Below are 27,941 nucleotides of genomic sequence, written 5' to 3'. Positions count from 1 at the left end.
GTGGTGCACGACTTTACTTCCAGCACTGGGGAGGCAGAGGCAGGAGGATCTGTGAGTTTGAGGCCAGCCTGGTCTACAGAGCAAGTTCCAGGACAGCCTCCAAAGCTACAGAGAAACCCTGTTTCGGCAGTGGTGGTGCACACCTGTAATCCCAGCACTGGGGAGGCAGAGCCAGTTGAATCTCTGAGTTTGAGACCATCGTGGTCTAAAGTTGAGTTCCAGGACAGCCAGGGCTGTTACATAGAGAAATCCCATCTTTTTTTTTCTCCTTCAAGACAGGGCTTCTGTTTAGCTTTGGAGCCTGTCCTGGAACTCACTCTGTAGATTAGGCTGGCTTTGAACTCACAGAGATCCGCCTGCCTCTGCCTCCCCAGTGCTGGAATTAAAGGTATGCGCCACCACTGCCGGGATAGAAACCAAAATAAATAAATAAATAAAACAAAAATAAAAGGACAAAAAGAAAAACATTTCGGGACTAGTAGTTTCTTTTAAAATATGGAATAACTTCATGAGTATCTTAAAACAGCATTAACATGATTAATTTCTAATATTAAGTTAACAGCATCAGACATTGAACTTCGAAATCTAAAGCAGTCAAAGGAAACTAACAAATTCAACAGTGAAAACAAGACAGACACACATTTTAGCTTTATCATGACAATTAGATTAATACATCACACAAATTCTGGCTTGTTAAAAATTAGTAACGACAGCAATCCCTAACGATAGCAAGCTTATTTTCTAAACTCCTAAGTATGGTCACATCTATGATCTGCTAACCATTGCTACTCGATATCCCTCTTTTCTTCACCTTGGCAACCAGTTCGTCTCGTGTGGTATGGATGGGAGCATCTGTCACTTTGATGCCTTCAGCCATACTAAGAATTTTATCCATAACCTTTTGAGGGTACCTGAAAAAGAGAAGCAAAAGAAAAAAAAAAGTCGCTTTCAAGGAGTGTTTGTCGACACGCCCGGTGGCGGCGTTGGAGGTGCGGGGGGGGGGGGGGCGGGGCCGGGGAAAAAGCGTTTCCCGGCGGCAGTCAAACGGTACCAGCCGCGCGCGGGGACAACTCTGTCCCCTGAGATGCCGCCAGAGCCCGTGGGGCTCGGGGAGGCAGGTCTGCGCTCGGCAACGCTTAAAACGGAGGGCTGCCCCCGGGGATCGTCGCCCACCCCAGCACCCCGGGCCCCCGACGGCTGACCCCGCGGATCGTCACCCACCCCAGCCGCCGGGCTCACCCCAGCACCCCGGGCCCCGCCAACGGTCAGTTCGGCGCCGCCGGGGACAGCGCCCCCCGCTTCCCGCGCCGCCCCGGTTCCCCGCGAGCGAGCGCTCGTCGGGCAGCCGCAGGGGGCGCGGGGGCGAGCCGCCGCCGGCTCACTCACCGGCACCCTAGGAAGACGTGGTTGGCCCAGGCCATGGAGAAGGAGACGAGCTGCTGGAGTTGCCGGTGGCGGCTCCCACTCTCCGCGTCGGCCGCAGCTTCCCCGGGCGTGGCGGGGACCAGGTCCCCGGCATTGCGGAGCAGGAACTCGCGGCGGTGGCGCCAGTGTTTGTCCGTCTCGCCCTCGCAGCGCAGCGTCTCCACCCAGGCGGCCACTCGCGGGTTCTGGCTCAGGTACTCCGACACCTCCTGCGCCATGTTGGGCCTGCCTGCGGGGCGAGGCGAGCGCCGAGGGCGAGCGCACGGAGCCAAGGGCGGCCGAGTGGCGGCGGGGGGGAGGGCGGGCGGCCCTGTCAGCGCGGCCTGCACCGGCGGCTCGCCCGGAGAACGCCCCTCCGGCAGCCCCGAAACCCCAAACAACAGCGCCGACGAACCGCCCACTTCCGGCGGACGCGGGCCCGCTCCCTTTTTATAACCTCGTCGCCGCCGCGCGCTCACGCGCCCTTCCGGCGCGGGCCCGTCCTCCCAGGATGCCTTGCGGCGCCGCGACGCGCGCGACTCAGCGGTTGCGCCCACCTCAGGGAGAGGGCGCGCCGGGCCGGCCGAGGCGGGGCTGGAGGCGACTGAGGGGAAGCCTCCCGCCACCCTGAGAGGGCGCGCGGCGCCTGGCGCGGCGGCCTCGGCGTTCCGGCGGCGCTTTGTGACGCCGCGCTCTGAGTCCGCGCGGGGCGGGGCGGCAGTGGGCGGGGCGTCGTGGCCCCGCCCTTCAGACGCTCGCCCGGCGCGCGCGGCCAAAATAAACAAAAGCTGGCGGGGCTGCTGCGTGCGGGGGAAACCGGACCCAGGGTTCCGAGGCCCGGGTGGGCCGAGCCTCGGGGCGTGCGGGGACGCGGGGATGCCTGCGGGGTCGGGACCTTAGGAAATAACAAGCCGGTGTGTGACTTTCCAAAGCCACCAGCCCAAGCGCCTCCTCGAGCGGTCTTTGAAGCCGGGCCTTGCGCTTGCGCCGCAGGCTCTGGGCTTGGTTTCCGCGGTTTCCCAGGTTCCGGGGTCCACCCAGACAATACCCGCTTCCTTTAACGTTTTTTGATCCAGAAACTGCAAATAACCCCGTGCCAACAGGTCCTGTGGCTGCATTCTTTGTGGAAATGAATTGTTAACGCCAGTTGGGCGTCCGCCCGGCCTCCCTCCGGGCAACCGTGCTTTTGCGTTTTTTTCTAATTTATGAGTGTGGATGTTTTGCTTGCATGTATTATGACTGTTCATCTTGTGCGTGCCTGATGCCCTTGGAGGCAAGAGGGCAATGGAGGTCCTGGAGCTGAAGGGACAGGAGATTTAGAGTGCTGTGTGGGTGTTAGGAATCGAACCCAGTCTATTAGAGCAGCCCATACCACTGAGCCATTTCTCCAGCCCGTGGGTTTTGTTTTGTTAGATGGTCACAGTTGAAAGTACCTACAATTCTGGCCTGTAACTATTTCCATGTCCAGATATCTGTCTAATATTAACGAAAGCAAAGATGAGTGTAATATGTAATAGTGATAAATTATGAAATTGAACGTTCCTTCACTAGATATTTGCGTTTTGTTGTGAAAATGCTTGTCAGAATAATCAAGCAAAATGAAGTAATTTTGTTTTGAAACTTGGGTAGCCATGAGTCTGTGCACCAACAGTGTTCAGCCCCATTAAGTAAAAAAGCCAAATTGTGATGGGAAGCAGGAAATGACTTTCAGGGTGGTCACTTTGGAAAGAGGGACAAAGAGCCCCAGTGACACCCACCCCACCCCCAAGTGGGTCTTTGGAGCCATGAAATGAGATTCAGGTTTAAAATAGAAACCCAAGGATGTGCACATTTAAAATATATGCATTTAAACAGCGGTCAAGGTGTGGCCCTGCCCATTATTGAGTTTCATCCGGTGAGGTGGTTGGGGCCATTTAAGGAAGATAAAGCCTCCCTCTAGCTGGATTCTTTTTCTTCTCCATAAGAGTCTGGGGGGAAAATTCTACTTTCTTAGGAGTCCATTGTTTCAATAGTCTAATAGAGTGAGAATCAAGAACCTCTTAAAAATACCTTAGTTTTGGCCTGACTTGGTGTCCCATGCCTTTAATCCCAGCACTGGGGAGGCAGAGGCAGGGGGATCTTCATGAGTTTGAGGCCAGCCTGCTCTACAGAGGAAGTTTGAGGACAGCAGGGCTACACAGGGAAGTCCTGTCTTGAAAAATAAATAACAGGCAGAAAGAAAGGAAAGCCAAAAAATCAGCAACCAACCAAAACCTTTTTACCAGACCAGTTACAATTTTAGCTAACATCTGATAAGCAGCAAAAACATTATATTACGGTTGGTGGGGCAAGCCTTTAATCCCAGCTCTTTCCAGGCAGAGGCAGGTAGATATCTGGGTTCAAGGCTATCCTGGTTTATGTAGGACAGTCAGGGCTACATAGAGAAATCCTGAAAACAAACAAGCAAAACACCATTTATATACATGCTGCAGCTGTAAAAAATCACCTGTTTCATGAAAACAACCTTGTCTTCCCAGCCATACTGGAATAAACTACAACAGGGCAAAAAGAAAAATTGAAGCTTCAATTTTGCTATCCCATCCCCTTTACAGTTAAATCCTGAAAACTGAAGACTGTAGAAACTTTATAGTTCAGAAACCTTATGAATTCTTTGGCAAAGAAAACACTGATTTCATAGCTAAATGACACTGATAAATTTTTGAAACAAAACATTTTTCTTTGGCCGCTCTGTGTCCTCCAACTGACTTCAAGGCCCTGATAGGGAAACAAATAGTTCTAAAATTTTAACGGCGAAGTTTTTCTCTTTGGTGACAATCTTGCTGTCTAGTCAATGGCCAGAAAGTGATGATCTTTCTGACTCAGCCACTTGGGTTTACCCGTCTCAGATTTCATGCATGTACCTTCTTAGTTGGCTTCATTCTCACAGTTACAGTAAAAGCAAAAATATTCTGAAAACTAAAGTATTTGCAAAAGTCCAATACATAAAGGAAAGACGTATGTATTTTTGCTTTGGATTTTTTTGTTTGCTCGTTTTTGTTTTTGTTTTTGAGATATTGTTTCTCTGTGTAGCTTTGACTGTCCTGAAATTTGTTCTGTAGACCAGCCTGGCCTCAAACTCAGTAATCTGCCTGCCTCTGCCTCCTGGGTGCTGGGACCACTGCCTCCAGAATTTATTTTGGATTCTTTTTTTTTTTTTCCTTTTCTTTTTGGTTTTTTGAGACAGGGTTTCCCTGTACTGTTTTGGAGGCTGTCCTGGAACTCGCTCTGTAGACCAGGCTGGCCTCGAACTCACAGAGATCCGCCTGCCTCTGCCTCCTGAGTGCTGAGATTAAAGGCGTGCACCACCAACGCCAGCTATTTTGGATTCTTAAAAGGTTCAGTTTAAGACTAGTGGATAGCTCAGTGGATAAAAGCACTGTCCTCCAAGCTCTACCCCCTGAGTCCCACAAGAGGAGCAGAGAGAAGCAATATCTATGTGTCCTCTGTGGTGGTTTCAAAGAAAATGGCCCCCAAAGGGAGTAGCATTATTAGGAGGTGTGGCCTCGTTGGAGTAGGTGTGGCCTTGTTGGTGGACATGCATCGCTGTGGAAGCAGGCTTTGAGGTCTTATTTATGCTCAAGCCACGCCCAGTGTTTCAGTTCTCTTCCTGTTGCCTTTGGATCAGTACATAAGAACTCTCAGCTCCAGCGCCATGTCTGACTGCATGCTGCCTTGCTTCCCACCATGCCAATGGTGGACTAAACCTCTGAAATGTCAGCAAGCCACCTCTGTTAAATGTTTCCTGTATAAGAGTTGCCATGGCCATGGCGTATCTTCACAGCAATAGAAGCCCTAACTAAGACAGCCCCTGATACCCATGCGTGCCCTCCCGTGCATACACATACACACTAAATAATGTAGTTTTTTCATACAATATAGTCTGATTATAGCCCCCATGATGTAATTTTTTGATATGAAGATTCAAGGCATAGGCCATAGACCACAAAATTGAGAATAACATACATTAAATAAAAAAAAACCCTCAAGACTGTTATGATTTAAATGTGAAATGTTCTCTACAAGCCCCTGTGTCTGAACAATCGGTCCCTAGTTGGCTACACTATTTGAAGGTGTGGAACCTTTAAGAGGAGACGAGACCTGGGCAATCACTGGGCATCGGGCCTTGAGCATTATAGTCTGACTGGGCTTCCAGATGGTCTCCCAGCTTCCTGTTCTGCTAGGAGTTAAAGGAGTCCTGGCTGCACAATTGTGTCTCCACAGAGCTGCCTGCTGCCATGTTTCCCCTTCCGTGAGGGTCTCTATTCCCTGTCCATGAGCCAGTCTGTATAGTCCTTAAATTGTGTTTTTCAGATGTCTGTCAGAGTGGGGAGAAAAGCAACTATTTCAGATGGGTGTGTAGCTCAGTCATAGAACACAGTGTGAGCATCCCCTAAAGTAGCAAGGGCTGGCCCTTAGGAGAAGTGAGCAGAGAAGAGGGCCCCTGTGTCAGAACCTACCAACAATGGTTTCTTTTCGCACTCATGTTCACCTCACACAGATACATATTCCCATATCCGGAGAGACTGAGTGTGTATGTATGTGTGTCCATGTGTGCAAGTACGTGCACATACAGGTATCGTAGGGCCTAGAGAAAATCGTGGAACTTTTCCACTTGCTACTTGAACTAACTGAATGGTGAAGTGCCTGCCAGCTAGGAAGAGCCCTCAACTTATCCTCACCTGGACAGAGATTGTGCTACTTGGACTGGGAGGTCGGGCGGTGTCGTCATCAGCAGAGCACAGAGACAATGCCCGCCACACCTAAGGCTGCCCTAGAAACCTCAGCAGAACCAAAAGGAGGGAGAAACCACCAAGGAATATTCACCCCCACACCTCCCATAGCTGAGTTCAAATGCTAGTCATGGAGTCCTCTCCATTTCACAGGATTAGACTTCCTGCTATCACTGGAAGTGCATCCATTGCAACTGCTCTTGGATCCTGTTTTAAAGGGATCTGTTAAAAGCCCCAGCATCAAGCAAGCCAGGTTTTCTGCAGGTGGCACCCCATGGAGCAACATAAAGGGAAGAGCTTCTGTTTCTGCACGTGACTATGGAAGCCACAAAGGTGTGCAGACCTGCATATCGACTGAAGAACAAACTCTCCAGCGGGGGTCACGGCTGAAGTTCTGGGTTAGTTTGAAAAACACTTCACAGTGATGTCACAACTTGTACAGATCACAGCGGTAAGGTGGGAGTCCTGAATGTCAAAGCCAGGACTTTTTAATCTATATTTTAATTAATTAATTTTTTGAGACAAGGTCTCTCTACGTGATCCAGGCTGTCCTAGAACTCACCGTGTAGACCAGGGTGGACTCAAACTCATAAGATCCAGCAATTCCACTCTTAGGCATATACCCAAAGGGTGCATATTCATACAACAAGGATGTCTGTTCCACTATGTTCATAGCAGCATTATTTGTAATAGCCAGAACTTGGAAGCAACCTAGAAGCCCCTCAACTGAAGAGTGGATAGAGAAAATGTGGTACATTTACACAATGGAGTACTATTCAGCAGAAAAGAACAATGGGATCTTGAAATTCCCAGGCAAATGTACGGAACTAGAAGAAAATTATCCTGAGTGAGGTAATCCAGTCACAAAAAGAAACATAATATGTACTCACTCATATATGGATTTTAGACATAGAGCAAAGGATTACCAGTCTACAATCCACACCGCCAGAGAAGCTAGGAAACAAGGAGGACCCTAAGAGAGACATACATGGTTCCAAGGAGAAGGAGAAAGGGACAAGATCTCCTGAACAAATTGGGAGCATGGGGGGGGGAGGGAGAGGGAGTTAGGAGAAAGAGAAGGGGAGAAGAAGAGGGGAGAGGAGGGCATGAGGGAGCAGGAAGATTGAGTCAGGGGAAGAATAGAGGAGAGCAAGAAAAGAGATACCAAAATAGAGGTAGCCATTATAGGTTTAAAGAGAAATCTGGCACCAGGGAAATGTCCAGAGATCTACAAGGATGACCACAACTAAGCAATAGTGGAGAGGCTACCTTAAATGCCCTTCCCCTATAGTGAGATTGATGACTGCCTTATATGGCATCATAGAGCCTTCATCCAGTAGCTGATGGAAATAGAAACAGACACCCACAGCTAAACAGTAAACTGAACTCTGGAATCCAGTTGCAGAGAGGGAGGGATGATGAGCAAAGGGGTCCAGACCAGGCTGAGGAAACCCACAGAAACTGCTGACCTGAACAAGGACTCCAGACTGATAGCTGGGAAACCAGACCCCCTGAATGTGGGTGTCAGTTAGGAGGCCTGGACAATCTATGGGACCTCTAGTAGTGGATCAGTATTTATTCCTAGTACACACTGGGAGGGCCTAGATCCTGCTCTAAATGACATGACAGACTTTGAAGATCTTCCATGGAAGGACTCACCCTCCCTGGGGAGCAGAAAGGGGATGGGATAGGGCATTATTGGGGGCAGGGGAGGAGGGGAGGGAGAGAGAACTGGGACTGACATGTAAAACAAGCTTGTTTCTTTTTTTCTTTTTTTTGGTTTTTCGAGACAGGGTTTCTCTGTGGCTTTGGAGGCTATCCTGGAACTAGCTCTTGTAGATCAGGCTGGTCTCGAACTCACAAAGATCTGCCTGTCTCTGCCTCCCGAGTGCTGGGATTAAAAGCGTGCGCCACCAACGCCCGGCTATTTATTTATTTTTATCTATCAAGGTGACACGTAAGTTGTATACAAAAAAAGGTTGACCTCAAATTTTTCCCTCTCTCCCTCCGTCCCTCCCTCCTTTCCTTCTTTCTTTCCTGAGACAGGGTCTCTCTACATATCCCTGGCTGTCCTGGAACTTGAAATCTAGACCAAGCTCTTCTCAAACTCATGGAGATCCGCCTGCCTCTGACCCCTGAGTGCTGGGATAAAGGTATGGGCCACTGTGCCCAGCAAGTTCATAAGTCCCCTGGGCATTTGCTCATGAGAAGTCACACAACTATGAATACTCTCCACAGGTCCACACATTCTAGCTTGGTTACTTAGAATTAAAGTGGCAAAAATAATTATTCAGACTGGGTGTGGTGGTGTGTGTATGGTAATCCCAGAGCACAGGAAATGAAGGCAATAAAACCAGAAATTTGAGTCTTCCTGACTGTGATGCAGAGAGACTCACCCTGTCTCAAGAAACCAAGGGCTAGAGATTTTACTCAGCTCTTGCCTGGAATTCAGCAGGTCCTGGGATCAATCTCTAGCATGGGAAAAAAGAAGTGTGTGTGTGTGTGTGTGTGTGTGTGTATTAAAATGGCTTCTGCTTAAACAAAAATGAGCATTGATTGGACATCATAGTTAAGAGGGCAGATTGTGGGAGCCAGGATTCAATACAATCAGGAAGCTTGTTTCTCTGTATCTGTTGACCTTGCTTCCTCTGAGTTAGCATGGATCTCCATCAAGCTTTTCAACAGAGTGGCAAAATGGTTCTCTTAACTCACTGCAGACACTCTTCAGGGCTAGCAATGGCTGAAGGAAGAACGCTCCTAGTTCATGACAGTTTTCACCTATCTGCGGAGGCTCTGTTGGGAATTTGTTGCATTTGTCGCCTCGTATCTCTATGCCTTAAATAAACACCTTGGCTAGGGGTATGAAATCTTCTAATTACAAAGGTCAAATAATAAAATAAGAGCAAGGTCAATATTATGGAAGAAAAATAACACACTCAACAAATTCAAGAATTTACACTGGAGGAAACAGAGACAACTACGCTGTGAACATTAGAAAAGGTTTTCTTTATTTGCTTGAGCAGGAGGGTCTCACCCTGCAGTCCAGATCTGAGCTAGTTAGGGGTCCTTCTGTTTCATCCTCCTAAGCACTGGGATTCCAGGCACACCCAGCACGCCCAGCTACCAGCAAAAGTCTTAAAGGGCAATAGGCAGTTTCAAGGGACACAGGGCAGCGTTGTGGGACGTGCTGGGGGTCAAGAGAACCTCCTTTCCCCCACATTTTAGCCAAAAGTGATAACTGTTTTTTAATAGAAATTCTTTTATTTCTTTATATGGCATACGATTTCATCTTATCATTTTCTACATTCCTTTTAATGGCAAAACGATTAGCCATTGCTATACTTTTCCTTTCCATCCCCTTGAGAAATTCTATACTTTATCCTAGAATGAGCAAGACGTTAACCTAGAAAGAGCACACAGAGAGGAGTTAACATTTGGAGGTAAGCAGTTCAGGATGGATAAGATAATAAACCTGACCCTGATTCTCCAGAAAGGAAGCCCTCAATGGGACCTTAAAGACCTTTATTTTCTACATGAGGCAGCCAGTCTTTAGAAGTAGTTAAATGCTAGATCAATAGTGGAAGCCAGCAAAAGCAGTGACTTCCTCACCTTCTGGCTCAGGACTCTGCTGTCTAGCCCGTATTGTTCCTTGTTGAAGGGTCACCAACAAAGTGTGGCGAATATGAAACAATTAGCAACTGAACCAAGACTTAGTCCAGGGACTAAGATCACAGCATGAAAGAGGCACTTAATACCCTGGAAATTTGGGAGTTAGTGGTGTGAAGGAGTTTCCAGAAGGAATTTGTGTCTGCAAAGTATGATTGGCTGGTTAGAACTGCCCAACTCAAGGGGTTGGAATGTTGCAGGTCCAGAGGCTAATTACCTTATCTTGGGCTAGTTCTAGCTCTCTAGAACAGCCATTTCTTGCCTGCCTCTGGGCCTTAACTAATACCTTGTAACTAATAGATAAAAACCTTTGGAGTCTATTAACTTAGGGGATCACTAGCTTCCACCCACCCCAAAGCTAAATGTCATCGTATAGCATCTTGGTCCTATAAAAAATGCTTCTTCCCTTATCTTCTTGGAACTGGCAGTCTGATGCACCCACTATTTATTTTAAACCTGCATGGTCATGACTTTTCTTTGTTCCATAAAACCATACAACTCAATGAAACTTGTTCCACATTGTAACATGGAATTTATGGCAAACCTAAGTCTGTATTCCTAGGCCATGGTCATTCGACATGGCTCCAGAATGAATCATTATCTTACTCACTTTAAGAGAAGAGTTGTGGCTTCTTTCTTTCTTTCTTTCTTTCTTTCTTTCTTTCTTTCTTTCTTTTTTTTTGGTTAATGGCATCAGAAAGAAATGTGGGGTTCTCTGCTCCCAGGGCTCCAGAGAGTGTGTGTTTTGTTGCGGCAAGCCAGTAAGCAACATGTTATCAGGAAGGGGCTCAACAAACATACATTGGGTAGCTTAACTTGGTTTAAGGGAATTCTGTCTTTAGGATTCAGACATTCCTGAGTTTGAATCTTGGCTCAACTGTTTAGCAATACTGCGGCCTTAGGCAAATACTTTTCTAAATGTGTTCCTGTTTCTATTTGTAAAATATGGATACAGTCACATATGACTCACAAGAAAAAAGCAGTGTTGTGTGTATAAACTTACAGTGCATACACTAAACAGATGAATATTTGTTGCTTTTTGGGATAGTCTCATTGTAGCCCAGGCTACCCTTGAGCTCCCTATGTAGCCCAGTAGAGCCTCAAATTCCTGACCCCTCTACCTTCATCTCCCAAGTGCCGTGACTCCCGATGTTCGAACCCAAGCCTGGATGCAACGAATGAACTTTAGACACCTGGTGGGTTTTTAATTGGTAATAGGTACGTAATCGTAATCTTGTTTTTTATATGATTGGATTATTTTCTGCTCTAAGGTCCATTTCGCCAACTTATGAGAAAGGATTTCCGGCCTCTCAAGATTCTGCCTTCTCTTCTAGTAGTCTGAGTGTCCGTAACAGAGAGGTCACACAGTGTTGGGGCAAAGGAACTCAGAGTGGGAGCCAAGGTGAGGGACTCCAGGACAGTCCCCTCAAACCCGTCTTTCTCCAGTGATTTTTTTTACTGTTGTCTCTCGCTCCTTCATCCCTGCTGTTGAAATCTGGCTGCCCCCAACTCAGAGTTGCTGCAGACTGTACAAAAACAGCGGTTTCTGAGGTGGCGCCTCCCTCTGAGGGGTTCCGCTTTTGACTCCATTTTGAGGGTGGAGCTACAAACAACACCATCTGTCTGGCACCAACCACGAAGCACAGACTGATAGATGACCTGTTCCTGGGAATAGAAAGGGGGCTGTAGGGAAAAGGGACCAGTCAAAGAAACACACCCTGAGCAGAGCCAAAGAAACACACTTTGGCCCTGCAACCAGAACCAAAGAAATGTACCCTGACCCTAAAACCAGTGCCAAAGGAACACACTTTGTCCCTGGAATCAGAGTCAGTGAAAGAAATGTACCCTGGCCCTAAAATTGGAGCCAAAAGGCTAAAAAGGACCAGAGAAAGAAACACACTTTGGCCCTGAAACCAGAGCCAAATCTGACCCTAATCCTGTGTAAAAAGTAACCAATCCCGGAGCAGAGCTCTAGCCAATCTGAGCTCAGCACTGAAATCGGACCAATCCCTACCCTGGAAAAACTTCCCCAACCCCAGGAACCCCTATATAAACCCTGTGTATGTTCAGCTTGGCTGGTCCAGCTGTCTTCCAATAAACACCTTTGGATGAGCTTCGGGGTGAAGATCTTCTTTTGCGGCTGCGACAGAGCAAAGGCGACCCTGGGCAGAGCAGAGCAGAGCGAGCAGAGGCAACCCTGGGCAGAGCAGAGCAGAGCAGAGCGAGCAGCGCTGTAACACTTGCCCGGGAAACCTTCCTTGGCAGAGCGGAGTTGTTACACTCTGCTCCCGCCCGGCTCCCTGCTCTCCGCTCGGCTCTCCAGGAGCAGAGCTGAACTGTAGCAACTTCGCCCGAGAAACCTCCTGCGGAGCAAAACTGCTACACTAGGCGAACATCCCCAGCTGGAAGACCCTGTCCTGCCGGAGCGGAGCTGACACACCGGAGAAGCCTTTCTCTGAGGCAAGGCTGTAAGCTGCCAAGCTTACTGCAACCTGTGGTGGTCCTTGGCTCCCGAGCTCCAGGATACCTTTCTACCTGAGCTGTGTAACACTCAGTATCCTTGGCTCCCGAGCTCCAGGATACCTTTCTACCTGAGCTGTGTAACACTCAGTATCCTTGGCTCCCGAGCTCCAGGATACCTTTCCACCTGAGCTGTGTAACACTGGGTATTCTGTGACTCCCGAGTGCCAGAATACCTGACCCACTCACTCCTGTTCCATCCTGTCCTGACCCATCCCGACGAAACGCTTACAGGGGCCACCTTGAAATGTTATCTGGGTGAGTTGAGACTACGGGGACACATGGGCACATTAAAACCGTATCAGGGACGCCAAGCCAGAGAACTTCTTACGCTTGTGTCTCTCTCATCTGGAGCTCATCACATGATGGATATCCAGCACTGAGATGCCTTGGCCCCACAAACTGCTGTCTCATACCTGGTACCGCATCAAAGACCCACAGGCAGAGAGCTCCAGGTTGTTTGTGGGTCTTAAGCACAGGTTGGTTCCCACTATGCAAGCAGCTGCTATCTGCCCCTCCTCACGCTCATTCTCTGGACATTGAGCTGCCCAGTTCTACACTTTCTCCTGTGCAACTGGTTACATCTTCATTCTCCTGGCTCTCCAGTGTCCCGGCTCTCCAGCAGTGGTTCTCAACCTGTGGGTCGTTACCCCTATGATTGGTCAACCCTTTCACAGGGTTGCCTAAGACCATCGGAAAAACGCAGATATTTAAATTGCAATTCGTAACAGTAGCAAAATTACACTTATGAAGTAGTAATGAAAATAATTTTATGGTTCAAGGGTCACAGCGTTAGGAAGGTTGAGAACCACTGCACTACACCAGAAGCTGTGTGTCTGCAACTGGTTTGGATTCATTATCCTATCAATACAGACTCTGCTTATGTTTCTATCAGTCTGTTTCTGAGAGCTCTAGAACAATACAGACTCTGCTTATGTTTCTATCAGTCTGTTTCTGAGAGCTCTAGAACTCTGCAGTAGCTTGTTTAACTTGTATCCATCCCATAACCCACATATATGTGATGTCTTAGTTACTTCTTTGTTGCTGAGACAAAACACCATGACCAAGACGACTTAGAGAGGAAAGCATCTAGTGGAGGCTGGCAGTTTCGGAGGGTGAGTCCATGACCACCACGACAGGGAGCATGACAGCCATCACAACAGGGAGCATGTTCCTTGCTTTAGTTACTTTCTGTTACTGAGACAAAAATATCTGAATAAAACAAAACAGCTTGATAGACAATTGATTTGGGTCATGATCTCGGCAGCCTTAGTCCCTGGACCACTTTGAGCTGTGGTTTCTAGGCTTTGGTAAGGCAGAGCATCCTGGTAGAAGAGCATAATGGGGGAAACTGATCATCTCACAGCAGCTAAGAAGCGCAAAGACTTGAGGGACAAGACACCTTTCAAAGACACTCCCTCAATGGCAGGCTTCCTCCAATCAGATTCTTTCTCTCAGTTTCTACTGTCTTCCAGTACTCAACCATGAGTCCATCAATGCAGTAACCCATTGATGACGTCAGAGTCTCATGATCCAGTCACTTGCCCAAAGCCACACCTCTGAACATTGCATACAGGAACCTTTTGGAGGGACCGTTCCATATCCAAACCACAGTCCATGCTGTGTGAGGAAAAGAATGTGCTCCATGGTATCCCTGGGTTCTATTGGCAGTGGGGGTATGGCTCACATTGCTCAAGGACCCCCAGTCTTCCTTCCCTCCCTCTGGCTGCAATTCAACTTTGGAGATGAAGGCAGGATACAGGCCCTTCATTAGGGAAACATACCAGCCATAGAGTTCTCCTGGTTCCCTTCCAGGACTCTGTTTCTTTGGAGAATTTCTTTCTGGATAGGAGACATGAGCAGCCTGCTCTTTATTCTTCAAAACCTACAGTTAGTATGTTCTTTTTGGACTTTGGCCTATAGAAGTCAAGACTTTGCTTCTTTTGCCTACTACATTGTGCAAGAACCTACTCCCCAAAGATCCTGCAGACAGTTGTGAAAGTCAGAGCTGTCCCTGGAATCCCCCCCGGAAGAGAGAAGGGGGAACCGCCAGCTATTAACTACCAAAGCCCCCTCAGACTGAAGGGTAGTTTTTTTTTTTTTTTTTTTGGTTTTTTGAGACAGGGTTTCTCTGTGGCTTTGGAGGTTGTCCTGGAACTAGCTCTTGTAGACCAGGCTGGCCTCGAACTCACAGAGATCCACCTGCCTCTGCCTCCCGAGTGCTGGGATTAACGGCGTGTGCCACCAATGCCCGGCTGAAGGGTAGTTTTAAACTGTTTTTGTTTTTGTTTTTGTAGACTGGGTCTATGCACCCCTGGCTGTCCTGCAACTCACTGTATAAACCAGGCAGGCCTCAGACTCACAGAGATCCACCTGCCTCTGCCTCCTGAGTGCTGGGGTTAAAGGTGTGTGCCACCACATCTGGCTCAGTTCTAATTTTAAATGATCAATTACTTTACCTCATGGAATGAGTGGAATAGGCTGGCGGCAAATGCTCAAGTCAATAATGAATTATCTAGGTTGGAGGAGTCCTTGCTTCACTCAAGCAGGTATCTATTAATTAACTCCCTGCCAAGGCCTGATGCATGAGGCCAGAGCCACAGAACATAACTGGAGGGAAGGAAACAAAGGGTCTGAAAAGTGTTCAGAGAGCCGTCTAAACGGGAAGAAGGAGCTGAAAGCCATTGGTGGGCGACCTAAGACAGCGTTTTAAAATCTCATCTACTTCTTTTGCCTTCTGTGCAACTGTTGGTTGAGTAAGGATGAGTTTTGAAAAGCCTCAATTAATTTTAAGGACGGAAACAAAGTAAGTGTTTTTCTTCTCACCAGGGAAGGCAATTTTGATGTTAAACACCTCATTGATAGTGGTAATACTATGCAGTTAATTTTAAAGATGGGAACAAAAGCAGTGTTTCCATTCTCACCAGGGAAGGCAGTTTTAAACACCTCATTGAGGGTAGCACTGCCAGGCTCATTGGGGACTTGATAATAGCTCCTATTGACAAAACAATGTGGAAAACACAGGGTGACACCCGCCAGCACTTAGACAGTTGACACCCCCACTACTAGCAAACACACACTTTCTCTGTTTGCTGGAAGGAGTGTTAAAAGTGCAGCATATTCCAATTATTTTTACAATGCCAAGTCCCACGGAAATGAATTCCAGAGCTTATTGCACTGGGTTCAGAGAGACTTGGTGTGGTGGCATTGAGTCCATGGGCTTTGATGCGAGTGGGGGCATTTCTGTTTTTTGTTTTCCAGGGTTAGGCATAAGAGGAGAATCTTCCAGTTTGTCACTGTCATCTGAAACTAGAATTGCTAAGCAGGGAAAGAATAGTTATATTACCCACACAATCATGGATTTGCTCACCATGGGGTGTAGTAGGGGGGTGGCATTTTGTTGGAACTTTTCACCAAACAAAAGCGTGGAGTCGGACACTGGAGCTGACAGTTTCAGTTTAGACTCACAAGGGGATCCAACTGCCCAGGGTAGGAAGTGCTGCCATGGTCTCAGCTGCTCAGGGTCAAAGGACTCTCTACCTAGTGTCACCCTGCTAAAAATGAGTGAGAGCTTGTGCTTAGCTTGGAGCCACATGGATAAGGCACTTCCCCTACTTTCGACAAACTCACTAAACAGAGTGGAAACAAGATTGTCTAATTCTCTCTCTCTCTCTCTCTTTCTGTCTCTGGATAAGGTTTCTCTGTGTAACAGCCTTGGCTGTCCTGGAACTCACTCGGTAGATCAGGCTGGCCTCAAACTCAGATCTGCTTGCCTCTGCCTCCAGAGTGCTGGAATTAAAGGCATGTGCCACCACTGCCCGGACTTTTTTTTTTTAATTCTAATTTTCAAATGTCTATAAAATATGCATAAACATCACACAAATGTCCAGAAGCTTTAGGATTTTAGAGTTGAGGGGGATGATTGGTGTGTGTTTGAGAATGGCAGGGTTTAGTCTTGGGTCAGGGTAAGGGCAGTTGGCGTGGCGTAGAGAACAGATGCTCCCAGGGAGGAGTGGACTGGCTTTTAAAGGGCACAAAGTGGGGGGGAGGAGAAGGGGAAACTCCATTACATGTAATTGTTTGTCCTCAGGCAATTCACTTAAGACTTGCTTGCTTAACTGTGAATCGGAATAATAGCTGTGGTTACATAATGGAGGGTTCTTGTGGGGATGGTGACAAGAAAAATTCCATTCATTTCTTAGCAGAGTACCCAGAATTTTGTGACGCTTCAATAAAGTATACTGCTATTGATCATAACAGTTTTAATTGGGTTCAATGCTATGTGTTGGTGAGAACTAAGAGGTGAGGCAGAAGACAAACACAGAAGGTTAGCAAGACGAGACGTGGATAAGGTTTGTGATTGCATTATCCCTACTACTGTTTGCACCATGTCTCTGGTCAAGCGTCAGTTTTGTGTGTGTGTGCTTTTGGAGACATGGAGACAGCCTTGGCTGTCCTGGAACTCGACGTGTAGACCAGGCTGGCCGAGGACTCACAGAGATCCACCTGCCTCTACCTCCCAAGTGTTGGGATTAAAGTTATGTACCACAACTTTTAGAACCCTTACTGTGTCTCTGTTGGTAAGCTTTACATTGCTGTGACAAAACATGATAGCCTATTTGTCCATTTATTTATTTTTGGTTTTTCGAGACAGGGTTTCTCAATAGCTATGGGTAGTCAACTTGTAATAAGGAGAGATTTGTTGTAGCTCATGATCTCAGTGGCTCCAGCCAGTGGTCAGCTGGCTCCATTGCTTTGTGGCCTGAAGTAAGATGTGACATCATGTCGGGGAGCACATGGTGGCAAGCAGATGGGGGAACAAGCCTCTCCTTCTCATGGTGACTGGGAAGCAAAAGGAACCAGAGAAGTCAGGTTTCAATATCCCCTCAAAGGGCTTGAATACCCTCTGATTAGGTCACTCCTAAGAGTTCTACCATCTCCTAATAGTGCCGCAGGCTGGTGACCAAGTCTTTCTCATACAGACCTTTGAAGAACACCTCCCGTCCAAAAGATAACATTGTCTGTTTAGAACCATTCTGCTTAGAGAACAGCTGGCCTAGCAGGCAAGGGGTAGGCGGAGGGAAGAGATGGGTCTTCCAGCTTAAAAAGCATTGCATCAGATCATGGGGATGGACAGAGGTTCTCCCAAGGCAGATGGTTCTAAGCAGCCTGTCGGAGACATCAGCCCAAGTGCAGGCAGACAACCAGTCTTGGATCATTTACATTTACTCATTGATCATAGCTGTTCACAGAGCACCTTCCCCTGACCCTAGCTGGCCAGGCAGAAGCAATTGAGCTCCCAGCCTGTGATGATCTGGGTAGGCCTTAGTTAGGGCGGCATCAGACTCAAGAGCTATTTAGTATTAAGGGCCGGAGGATGGCTTGGAGAGCCAGTACAGGGATCTACGGATGAGCGGTCAAGCCATGCCACTCACCAATCATGTGACAAGGTTATTTAACGTTTCTGAGTCTCATCGTTTCTTGTCTCAAAAATGAAACAATGAGGGCTCAGCTCCCAGAGGTGGTGGCGTGTTAGGTGAAAGGTAACACTCCATCAGGTCATGGCAGAGCGCTGGCTTGCTCACACTGGAGGTCCTTGAGTGGCTGGGATTGTGGATTGTGACCAAGTGGCTTCAGAGATTGCCGTGAGACCTTTGGAGGTTTGAACAGCTTAAACAATCCGGGGCTCTATTAGGCCTGAAGGCCGATTGCAGATTTCCCGTTGCTCTTGGAATTTAGCACTTTAACCTGCCCCTATGTGGGGTGATGTGGAGTACTCTCGAGTACTCCCGGCCCCTCCTGCCCTGACACATTCTAATGCAGTACTGAAAAGGCAGAGGCAGCCAAGGAACTGATAAACGCTGCTGGGTTTATCTAGACTCTCTGATCTCAGGGTTTCAAAGATGGTTAGACAAATATCTAGCAGCAGATCAGCTTCATCTTCATTTCCTAGGTAAATAATCTGAGCCCCACTCCCCAGGGAGGAATAGACCCACACGTGTAATCTAGGTCAAATGCGTCAGAGAGGAGAAGGGATGTCATAGATGCAATGTTTTCAAATTTCACACACACACACACACACACACACACACACACACACACGAAAACCTCTCAAAGCGCACATTCTTGGATTCTGTCCACAGTCTAACTGGGAAATCTGGGTGTGGCTCTAAATTCTGAGTTTCAACCTAGGCTGTCTGAAGTGAGTGGTGTGTGTGTGTGTGTGTGTGTGTGTGTGTGTGTGTGAAATGTCATTTCTTTTAATGTAGTAATGGTGACAATAGCTGGTAGAGCTTTTTAAAAGTACTTATTTGCCAGAACTCTCTGCAATGGTGAGCTCCATACTAAAAGCTTTCTTTTATGTGTTTCCTTGGTTATGGTGTTTCATCACAACTGTGGAAAATTAACTAAGATATGTATTAATATATTTAGTAGTTAGGAATGCAGAGATGGCACAGTAGTTAAGAGCACTGGCTGCTCTTCTAGAATACCTGGGTTTGATTACCAGCATACACATGGTGGCTCACAATCATCTATGAACCTAGGTTCAAGGGTTCTGACGCCCTCTCTGGCCTCTGTGGGTACCAGGTGTGAATATGGTACACATACATACACACAGGTAAAATATTCATACATATAAAACTTAATTTAATAAAAAGTACATGGTAGGACTCTTTCCTTACTACCCCCCTCCTTTTTTTTTTAAAGAGACTGGATTGGAATTGAACTTGTTCTAGCCAAGCATGGTCTTGAACTTCCTCTTATTTCTACCTCCCAAGTTCTGAGATTACAGGTATATACCACCATGTTCAGTTTTATACAGTTCTGGGCTCAAATCCAGGGCTTTGGGTAAGTTAGGTAAGCACTCTAATTGAATTCCTAGATATACTTAGTACTTGGAATTTTCAAAAATGTGCTTTAATATTGTTGTTAAGATCTGTACTGGTCTTTTGCTTTATTTTGAGACAGGGTCTTACTATGTAGCTCTGGCTGTCTTGGAACTCACTATGTAGACTATGTTGGCCTTCTCCAACTTGCAGAGATCTGTCTTCCTCTGCCTCCCAAGTACAGTAGTAGTGTGCACCACTACTCCTGGCCTCTGGTGGTTGGTTTTTGACAACTTGATACAAGCCTAGACATATATGGGAAGAGTGATTCTTAACTGAGAAAACACCGTCATAAGATTGGCTTGTAGACAAATCTCTAGGTCATTTTCTCAATAAATGATTCCTGTGGGAGGGCCTAGATCACTGGGATTAGTGGTACCCTGGGCTGGCGGTCATGGGTTCTATAAGAAAGCAGACTGAGCAAGCAATGGGGAGCAAGCCAGTCGGCAGCACCCCTCAATGGCCGCTGCATCAGCTCCTGCCTCCAGGCTCCTGACCTGACTTCCCTCAGTGATGGACTGTGACTTACGTATTGTAAGATGAAATAAGCCCCCCACCCACCCCCCAGTTGCTTCTGGTCTTGTGGTTTTGTCACAACAATAGAGACCTTTACTAAGACAAGGTCCGTGATCACTCAAAACACTCACCATTGCCCGTCTGTTTGGAGATACTGAATAAAAGGGAAGAGTAACCACGCTGCAGCTTCAAGGCTCTTCATCCGGAAGATGCTGTACTCTTTGATGTAGACAAGCACTCCAGTTCAGCTTGTGTGGGTGGAGGAGGAGGCCGAGAAGACACATGCTAGGACATGATGCCTCCCTTGTGTTGGGACTAAAGGGTACTTGTTTTCCTGCTCAGTGAGTCCGCTTGATGTTGGATTTCTGTCCCTAGAGGCCTTCCGTCCTTAGAGCACTCCAGGCTTCTTTTCTTGTAGAGCGAATGATCACCTCACCCTGAACAACCAAGAACAAAAGGAGCCACATGGGACACACTACACAGAAAGCCACATGTGGGATTCAGACTTAGGATGGCTACGGCCTGAGTTCATCCTTCAGTGTTCACGCTGGCACCTAATCCTCAATGCAATAATACGTATGCCAGGAGGAAAAGAAACACAGAGAGCCACTTTTCAAAGCCTCATGCATGTGCTTAGCATCCCACGAGGGCATGAGGGATGAATTCACCCCTCCCATCACTTTCACCCATCTCCACAGGAGCTCGCCGTAGAAAGGTGTCCATGATCAACGACTTGTCACCAGGCATGGAATCTACCAGCACCTTGGTCTTCCAGACTCCAGATGAGCAAGAAAAGAATTTCTATGATTTATAAATTCCCCTAGTCTAAGGTACTTTGCTATTTGCTGCAGGAGTGGGCTAAGAACCTATTTGTACCATTTCTGCCCTTAAACAATGTACTTTTGCTTGGACTTTGCTTAAAATTCACACCTCTTCTGTAAGCGAGGATTAGTTTCATGTGGGGGTGTATGCAGCAAGTCAGATGTTGGCGCAAGGCTGTACTGACTTCCGGAACGAGATTGGAAACTGCCCATCTTCCGTTGCATGCCGGAGTGGTGCTGAAGCATAGGCTCCTGGAAATACCCACTTGTGCTGGCCTCGGTGAAGGTGCGCAGAAAGAGGGACTGAGAAGCCCTCAGGCCAGCGCCTTGCTTTGTCACACACTATTCTGTTTCCAGATGTTTGCCACGGGAAGCAGATTGTGTCTCCACCGTGCCATCTGCCTTGGAAGGCCAGCTCCACAGACATCAAAGCTCGCTTGTCAGAGTGTTGCAGACTTTTCCAGTCTGTGTCCCCACCACTGCCCCAAAGCTGTCGCCTTCAGCTGTATACCACGGAAGGTAGAAGGGCTTTGAGTTGCCAACCCAGGGGCAGTAGCATCACTGTGCATGTTAAGGGAAAGGCCCAAGCGCGGAGTTCATCGTCCACTTTCTTCTTAAAGTTCTCAGCTCATCTTAAAAGAGAAAAGACGGTTATAAACAGTAAGGAGATTAGACTCTGAATCAAGTGTTCTTTATCTTTGCCAAAGAAGATGCTTCATTCGAAAGGCTTTATCACCAGTAGGTTGACAGGTTACTACAGTCACTGGCTTAATTTAGAGAAGACTGGAAAGCAATAAAACCCCTCCCTATCACAGGCTCACCTGCATCTGCAGGGTGAACTAGACGTCCTGAAAAGTGTGTGTGTGTGTGTGTGGGGGGGGTGATGAGAATAAATGGAGACAAGAATAAAAATCCCAAATGACTTGTTACAGCCACGCTTTTCATCCCGAGTCTGACAATTATATATATATCCGTATGATAATATCTAACAGGAAAAATGTCCGCATGAGGGAGAGAGGAAGTGTCATTTCATTTCATAAACTCCATTCATTTCAATATATGGACATTTTCACGAAATTACATAATGTTTTTTCCCTTCTAAATTTCACCTCGGGGTTTATGAACGAAATGCCATTCTGACATGGTTCTAAATGACCAGATGAAGATTTATCATTGGAGTGTAAAGTGGCTGGAATAATACTGACATAGAAATAATTGCATTTTGGCAGGTGGTCTTGCAGTTTCGTGATTAGACCTACAAATTCAATGTCAGCAAGCTGTCTGTAGATGCCTTCCCTGGATCGTCATGAAGAATGACCTGCTTCTCCAAGAATCTACCTTTCCGAGGCTCATAGGCAGCTAATGTACTTATGTTTTCAAGTTGTACAAATGAAGAAATGGGGGTAACAGAATCATGTGCTTTTAAACAATAAATTCTCCCCTCAGAAATTGGCAATATTTAAGAGAGAAAAGCCCCATCTAGACAACCAGATCCTGGAAAGGTTTCATCCCAGTTGAAGGATGTCGCCAAACAGCTACAAGGGGTAGCAGCATGTACGCCTGTGGATGACAAGAGGTGGGTTGCTATGGATATGCTTTGGAAGCATCTTAACTACTCTCTTTTGCAGTGAAGAGACATCACAATCAAAGCAACTCGATTTAGTTTGGGGTTGATGGTCCCAGAGGGTAGTAGAGTCCAAGACTGTTGTGGAGGGGAGTGTGGTAGCAGGCGAGCAGGGAGGCAGGCGTGGTACTGGAACAGTAGTTGAGAGCTTACACACTGAGACAACAGACATGAGGTGGGGAGAGAGAGAGAGACAGAGACAGAGACAGAGAGAGACAGTCAACTGGAATGGTGTATATAGGCTTTTGAAACCGTCTTCAAGTAGGCCACCCCTCCTAATCCTTCCCAAACAGTTCCACCAACTGGAGATCAAGCTTTCAAACATATGAGCCTATGGCGGGGGGGGGGGCTTACTTATTGAAACCACCACAGGATACCATGAAGATCTCATTGGGAGAACTATTCCTCGGAAGCTCTTACGTGTCAAGCGCTGTTCTGGATATTGAGGTGACAGAAGGAAGAGATACAAATGCAGGTATTCAGGAACTTGTGTGCAATGGGGAATCTAGGTAACAAATAAGAACAGTAATGTGTCTGTCAGCTTTCTTGCCTCTGTGACAGGTTGGCTGGCATAAAAAGAGGCAGGATCAGTTGGCGCATGGATTCAGAGGTTTCAGTTGGCTGTGGTGGGGGCAGGGTGGTGGAGCAATGCACATCGTGCCGGAGAGAGAGCAGAGAGAGAGAGGAGAGCCTAGGAAACAGGTCTAACTCTCAAAAACCCAGTCTCGGTGAGCTACCAGCAAAGTCCCAAACGCTGAAGTCTCTGCTGCTGCCCAAATTAGCACCACCAGGTGGAGATCAAGGGTTGATATCCTGTGAGGAATACTTCATATCCAAACCATAACAAGAAAGAGATGTAGAAACAAGACTTCAAGGAAGAGAGAAATAAACGGGTCTACTGCTGACAGTCAATAGTGGTCCAGACTGATGATGGGCTATAGATTTCACAAGAAGGTCCCTGCTGATCTCAGTAGACGGAGTGTATGGCTAAACTAAGTATCAGGGTTCAAAGGAAACCCATTTTCAGCCCTCTCACAGTGATCTTATTAAATACCTACTTTGTGCCAGTCTGTGTATGGCCACTGGCAATGCCACTGTAGCCATTAATCAATGCCATTCCAGTTGGGAAATGTGCTACAGTAACTCAGCCTCCACAACACAATTAGAGGGCTACACGCTCGCAGTAAATCCACCTAGGAATTATACTGGCTTACAGCCTATTAACTTTTACCACTTCCTTAATACAAAGGGAATTTTATCACCAATTATGCAGCAAGTTAAATTAATATTTATAAGAGTCTCAGAGGCCAAGAGGCATGATGAAATTTCTAGGTGTGCCTGGCTGGTGCTGGATTTCTTTTTCCCCTTGTCGTCTCGTGGTCCCTCAGTGGGGATGAAAAACACTAAGTAACGGGAACCCCCACTCCCGTGAAGGGTTTTTCCCTCTGAAAAGTGGAAACTGGGAAAATCCTTTAAAACCCAGGAAGAAACTTACTATTGCTTATGTTTCCATCATCAAGCCCATGTATTAGTAACCCCAGGGAAAGCACCCCTGAACTGCTCTGGCTGTCCCCGCTCCAGGAAGTGTGTGGCCTTTGGATTCCAGACAGCCCGAGACCCCAGGGTTTGTACAGTGACCCAACGTCACACACCCTTTCCTGCTCTGAACTTGCCCAGGCTACTGTCTCCCAGAAGCCTTTGCAGTTATTAGCCTTCTTTATCCACTATCTTCTTCCTCATGGCCTGGAAGGCTCTTCAGAGGCAGCTGAGTTCCACATTGTTTCCACCTGGCCCCATTAGGTAGGGGCAGGTCCCCTCGTGGGAGGCAGCGGATGGGAACGGCCTGTGCTTTAAAGTCATCCTGGCATCACGGGGCCTGGCTCTGTGTCCTCTTAGCCATGTGAACTAGTACATAATGCTAGATGATGCATGGCCCGGTTTCCATTGTCTCATGGTAAAATGCTCGTAGCTGTGTAGGCAGAGGAAAGTCAGGCTCAGTGTTACTCACAAAGTTTAAATGTGGGGGGTTGGGGGGCGGGTTGGGCGACATAGCAAACACCCCTTTGTAACAGCTTAGTAATCTGAACAGAAGAACCTTTGACAAACTCCCCAGAGAGCTTAAATATGTCCCCTCTCTCACGGCCCAGGTGGCGACGCCAGCAGGCCATCCTTGCTCAAAAGGCTGGTGGAGGACTGAGGGGCACACCCTCATCAAATGCCAGTTCTTTCCTCTCAGCGAGGCCCCGCCCCTCCACACCACCTCCTCCAGGTGATCAGTTTGGAGGGACTTGGGGTGTTGAGGAGCCAGCGGAGACAGAGGGGGGAGGGGAGGGGGGAGGAGCAGACGAGAAAAGCAGGAGGAGGAAGAGGAGAACAGGGAGGGCAGGATGGGGAGGGGAGAGGGTGCTGAGGAGGATGAGGGGAGAAGAGGGCAATGTGCGGAGGCGAGCGTCTGTTCAGTGAGTGACAGGGGTTAGCATGGCTTGACTGAGCAAAGAAACCAGTCAAGCACCTTGGAAATCCTTCTGTGGTTTGATGGCCTCATAGACTAGACTGGACAGAGACAAAGAGACGCCTCAACGGGCCACACCCAAAGTAATGGCCCACTGCTATTGGAAAAGTCTCCCAACCCCACCCCAGGCTTAACGGATACTGATGGCCACATGTTTCCTGTGCACAGCATTGAAGCATCACCAGACCCTCTGGGGACATTTCTGTGAGTGTCCTGCTGCTGTTCCTTCTTGTGGGGAGGAGTGAATAGCATCTATTCAGCCCAGATGGGGCCCAGACAACACGCCGACGAAATGACTCCTTGGTGAGCCAGTGAGTTTATTGGGGTTACTGATGGGAGCTAGCGTGACTCAGGCAGCTTCGTCCCTGAAAGTCTCACCCCAGCATAGGTGATGACTTATGAGAATGACATTCCAGGAGTCCTCTGTGCACCTTGCAGGCAAGGCCACCAGAGTCCGCACACACCCGACGATGGTTTGCTGTTTATAACCCTCTGGGTGGGACCTCCCGAGTCTTGGTGCTGCCCTGTGTGTTATATTTCAGTTCTTTGAAAATAGCTTTGCAACGACCCTTTTATCATTCCAGCAGTTGGGTCTGTCTTGAAAGATGTTGAGAGTCGTGGGAGAAGTTTTCCTAGGGGTGCAAGAGAACCTTTGGATGAAATCTCTGCGTCATGAAGCTCACATAGGTCTTCCAAGGCAACAGAGTAGCGCTATACAGAAGTAATCGAGCAAAGCGCTGCACCATTAAGGCAACCAAACCCGTTTGCTCTTAGGCAAGGGAAAGTCACAAAATGTAAACAAGAGTGGTGTGTGTGTGTGTGTGTGTGTGTGTGTGTGTGTGTGTGTGTGGTATGTTGGGGGAGGGCACAACAAGACATCCACAGAGAGCCCTTTGTAACAGTTTAGTAACCTGAACAGAAAAACCTTTGATAAACTCCCCAGAGAGCGTAAATATTTCCCCTCTCACATGGCCCAGGTAACGATGCTATGAGAGAAACAAGATGACCTTTTCCATCAACCTCAATAAGCCCTAATACCCGAGGAAGGAAGTAGGGTCTGGTTTCCACGCTCGCTTTGAAAAACATCAGGGCTTTGTTCCTCGGGATTTCTCTTCCAGGATTTGTAACACACGGCGATTTGACTTGGCAGGAAAAGCATCTTCTGAACACAAGGGATTGTTTTACAGGTTTTGAGCTCGGCTCTCCGGGTCGGCGGTGCGCTTCTGTCATTTTCCCTTGAGACCACTGGGTGGCGCTGAAGGAGCCGGGATTGCCAGAAAGACTGTGGCTTCCAACTGCTGTCAGAGGGATTTAGGGAAGAGCAGTCAGTCACACAGGTATCAGGACAGGTGAGTGGGTGGGAAGGAGAGAAAAGTCAGCTCCCTCTCGAGCTCATTTCTATATGGACAGTCCATGCTTCGATCCCCCCACGTATAGATAAGGAATTAAAGTGTGTTTAGGAAAGATGCGTTTAGTTGGAAAATGTTCTTTTTATTGGCGTGTAGAAGACTATTAGAATTAAGAACGGGTAGAGGCAGCTTCACCAAGTGGCCTGGCTGTGTCTGTCCTGGTTTGCCATCCCCCTCTAACAGCTAATGGCATGGTTTTAAATTTACTCCCTCCCTCTCCTTCCTTTCTTTCCTTCCTCCCGTGCAGTCTTCATGCCCCGGCACCACCGCCGATCACCAGCAGCCCTGCATTCTGAGTACCAGTCTATCTCAAGCCTCCCTAGGGACCAGCCATCTCCTCCTCTCTGCTGCTCTCCTGAAAACCAAAATTTGCTTAGTAATGTCACATATTAAAGACCAAACTAATCCAGGAGTCCCTTCCCCAGCCCGACCTCCTCTTTCGGCCACTCGTGGTCTGTATCCTTCCCTTCTCAACAAACGCTGACACTCCCAGCTTGCCTCTAGTTTGGTGTCTGTCCCCTCAGCGCCGCTGAAATCCGTAGCCAAATCCGGAGATTGCTTTTGCCCCTTTTCTGCCATGATTTCTCACATTGAACGTGGACAGTACAGGGCTCTTGGAGCTCTTTCCATCCTTGGTTTCCATGATACTCATATCCCTCGCTCGACCTGAACTCCCCTTGGTACCATTTGGAGCTACATTTCCCACAAAGCATTGCAGCAGCTGTTAAAAAAAAAAAAAGGAGCTTCAAAGACCTTACCCATAGCAGGACTTGGGCCTGGGAGACAAGGTGACCAGAGTTCTATCTTTCCATCTATTTTTACTAAGTCGGGGTAAAGTTGGCCAAGTATCCTGAGTATTGAGTAGGTCCCCAAGATCAAAGGATGTAGAGAAGGGTAACGGGCAGGAAGGTTTTGACTAGTCACTTGTCACTGTGACAAAAATGCCTCTGAGCAAAAGATCTTAGAAAAGGGAGGGCTTTTTGTTGTCGCTGTGGCATGTTTGTTTTTGTTTGAGACAGGATCGGTCTCTCAGTATATGGATAACCTGAAGTTCACCGCCATTTAGGTTGTCCTTGAAAGCTTCCTCACTGCTGGGATCACGGGTGTGCCGCCGAATCCACGTTTAGCATGTAGTTTGAACAGGGATCTGGTATGCAGGAGACTCCCGGCTGCACCGGAGCAGCTGGGGCAGCTCTTCTCCGGGAAACAAGAGCGGATTCCAAGATGACTCACTCACACAGCTAGGAGCAGGGAACTAGCTGTTGGCTAAGAGCTCAAGATGAGGCTCAGGGGAGGGGCCCTTGGTTCTTGTCCATGTGGCTTTTTGTGATCTGGTTGAGTTTCTTCACAGTGTAAGATCTGGGGCCCAAGGAAGACTCTCAAGAGACAAGAAATAAAAGTTGTCAAGAGGATGCAATGGAGGCTGCCTCTAGGAGGCAAGGAGAACATCAGAGAATTTGAACCTTTCTGTCTTTCTCTGCTGTCCTGGCCTCTGTGACTCAGTTTCTCACCGTGTCTTCTCACAAGATTCAGAATCAAGCAACAGAAGCAAACTCATCCCGTTCCCCTGTGGATTTGCTGAAAACCGGGGACAAACTCAAATACCACTCCAAAAGAATATGAGAAGGAGAAGCCAAGTTGGCCCTGTCAGGATCCCCACAGAAATGGAATGATAGCCCGGGGGAGCTGAAACTTGTCCTGTGTGGAGACTGGCGTTACATACTGTCTGTGTAGACCAGGCTAGTCTTGAACTTACAAAGATCCACCTCCCTCTGCCTTCCATGTGCTGGGAATAAAGGCGTGTGCGCCATCA

At 47.7% G+C, this 27,941-nt stretch overlaps 1 protein-coding gene and 1 long non-coding RNA gene across 4 annotated transcripts in view; one reads left to right on the top strand and one right to left on the bottom strand.

The window, feature by feature from the left end:
* Positions 1-2,077, bottom strand: part of LOC110340328 (CDKN2A interacting protein) — a 5,011-nt gene extending 2,934 nt beyond the window's left edge. The window contains exons 1-2 of one of the 2 annotated variants that reach the window (XM_040731811.1): positions 1,387-2,077; positions 812-911 (exon numbers count right to left, since the gene is read on the bottom strand). In XM_040731811.1, coding sequence (XP_040587745.1) covers positions 812-911; positions 1,387-1,643 — 357 coding nt within the window. In that variant the 5' untranslated portion in view covers positions 1,644-2,077. Of the gene's footprint in view, positions 1-780; positions 912-1,386 lie in introns of both variants that reach the window. The other variant, XM_040731810.1, reaches the window with a different exon arrangement.
* Positions 1,492-27,941, top strand: LOC110340304. 2 transcript variants are annotated; one of them, XR_005871150.1, is made up of 6 exons: positions 1,492-1,619; positions 21,813-22,159; positions 24,355-24,476; positions 24,888-25,022; positions 25,907-26,056; positions 27,480-27,941. It is a non-coding gene; the product is annotated as an uncharacterized LOC110340304 (long non-coding RNA). The 2 variants fall into 2 exon arrangements; XR_005871149.1 differs by having other exon boundaries at positions 25,907-26,068.

Source organism: Mesocricetus auratus, unplaced genomic scaffold, assembly GCF_017639785.1.
Source record: "Mesocricetus auratus isolate SY011 unplaced genomic scaffold, BCM_Maur_2.0 Super-Scaffold_100026, whole genome shotgun sequence".
Lineage (NCBI taxonomy): Eukaryota > Metazoa > Chordata > Mammalia > Rodentia > Cricetidae > Mesocricetus > Mesocricetus auratus.
This window is presented reverse-complemented; position numbering and strand designations above follow the sequence as displayed.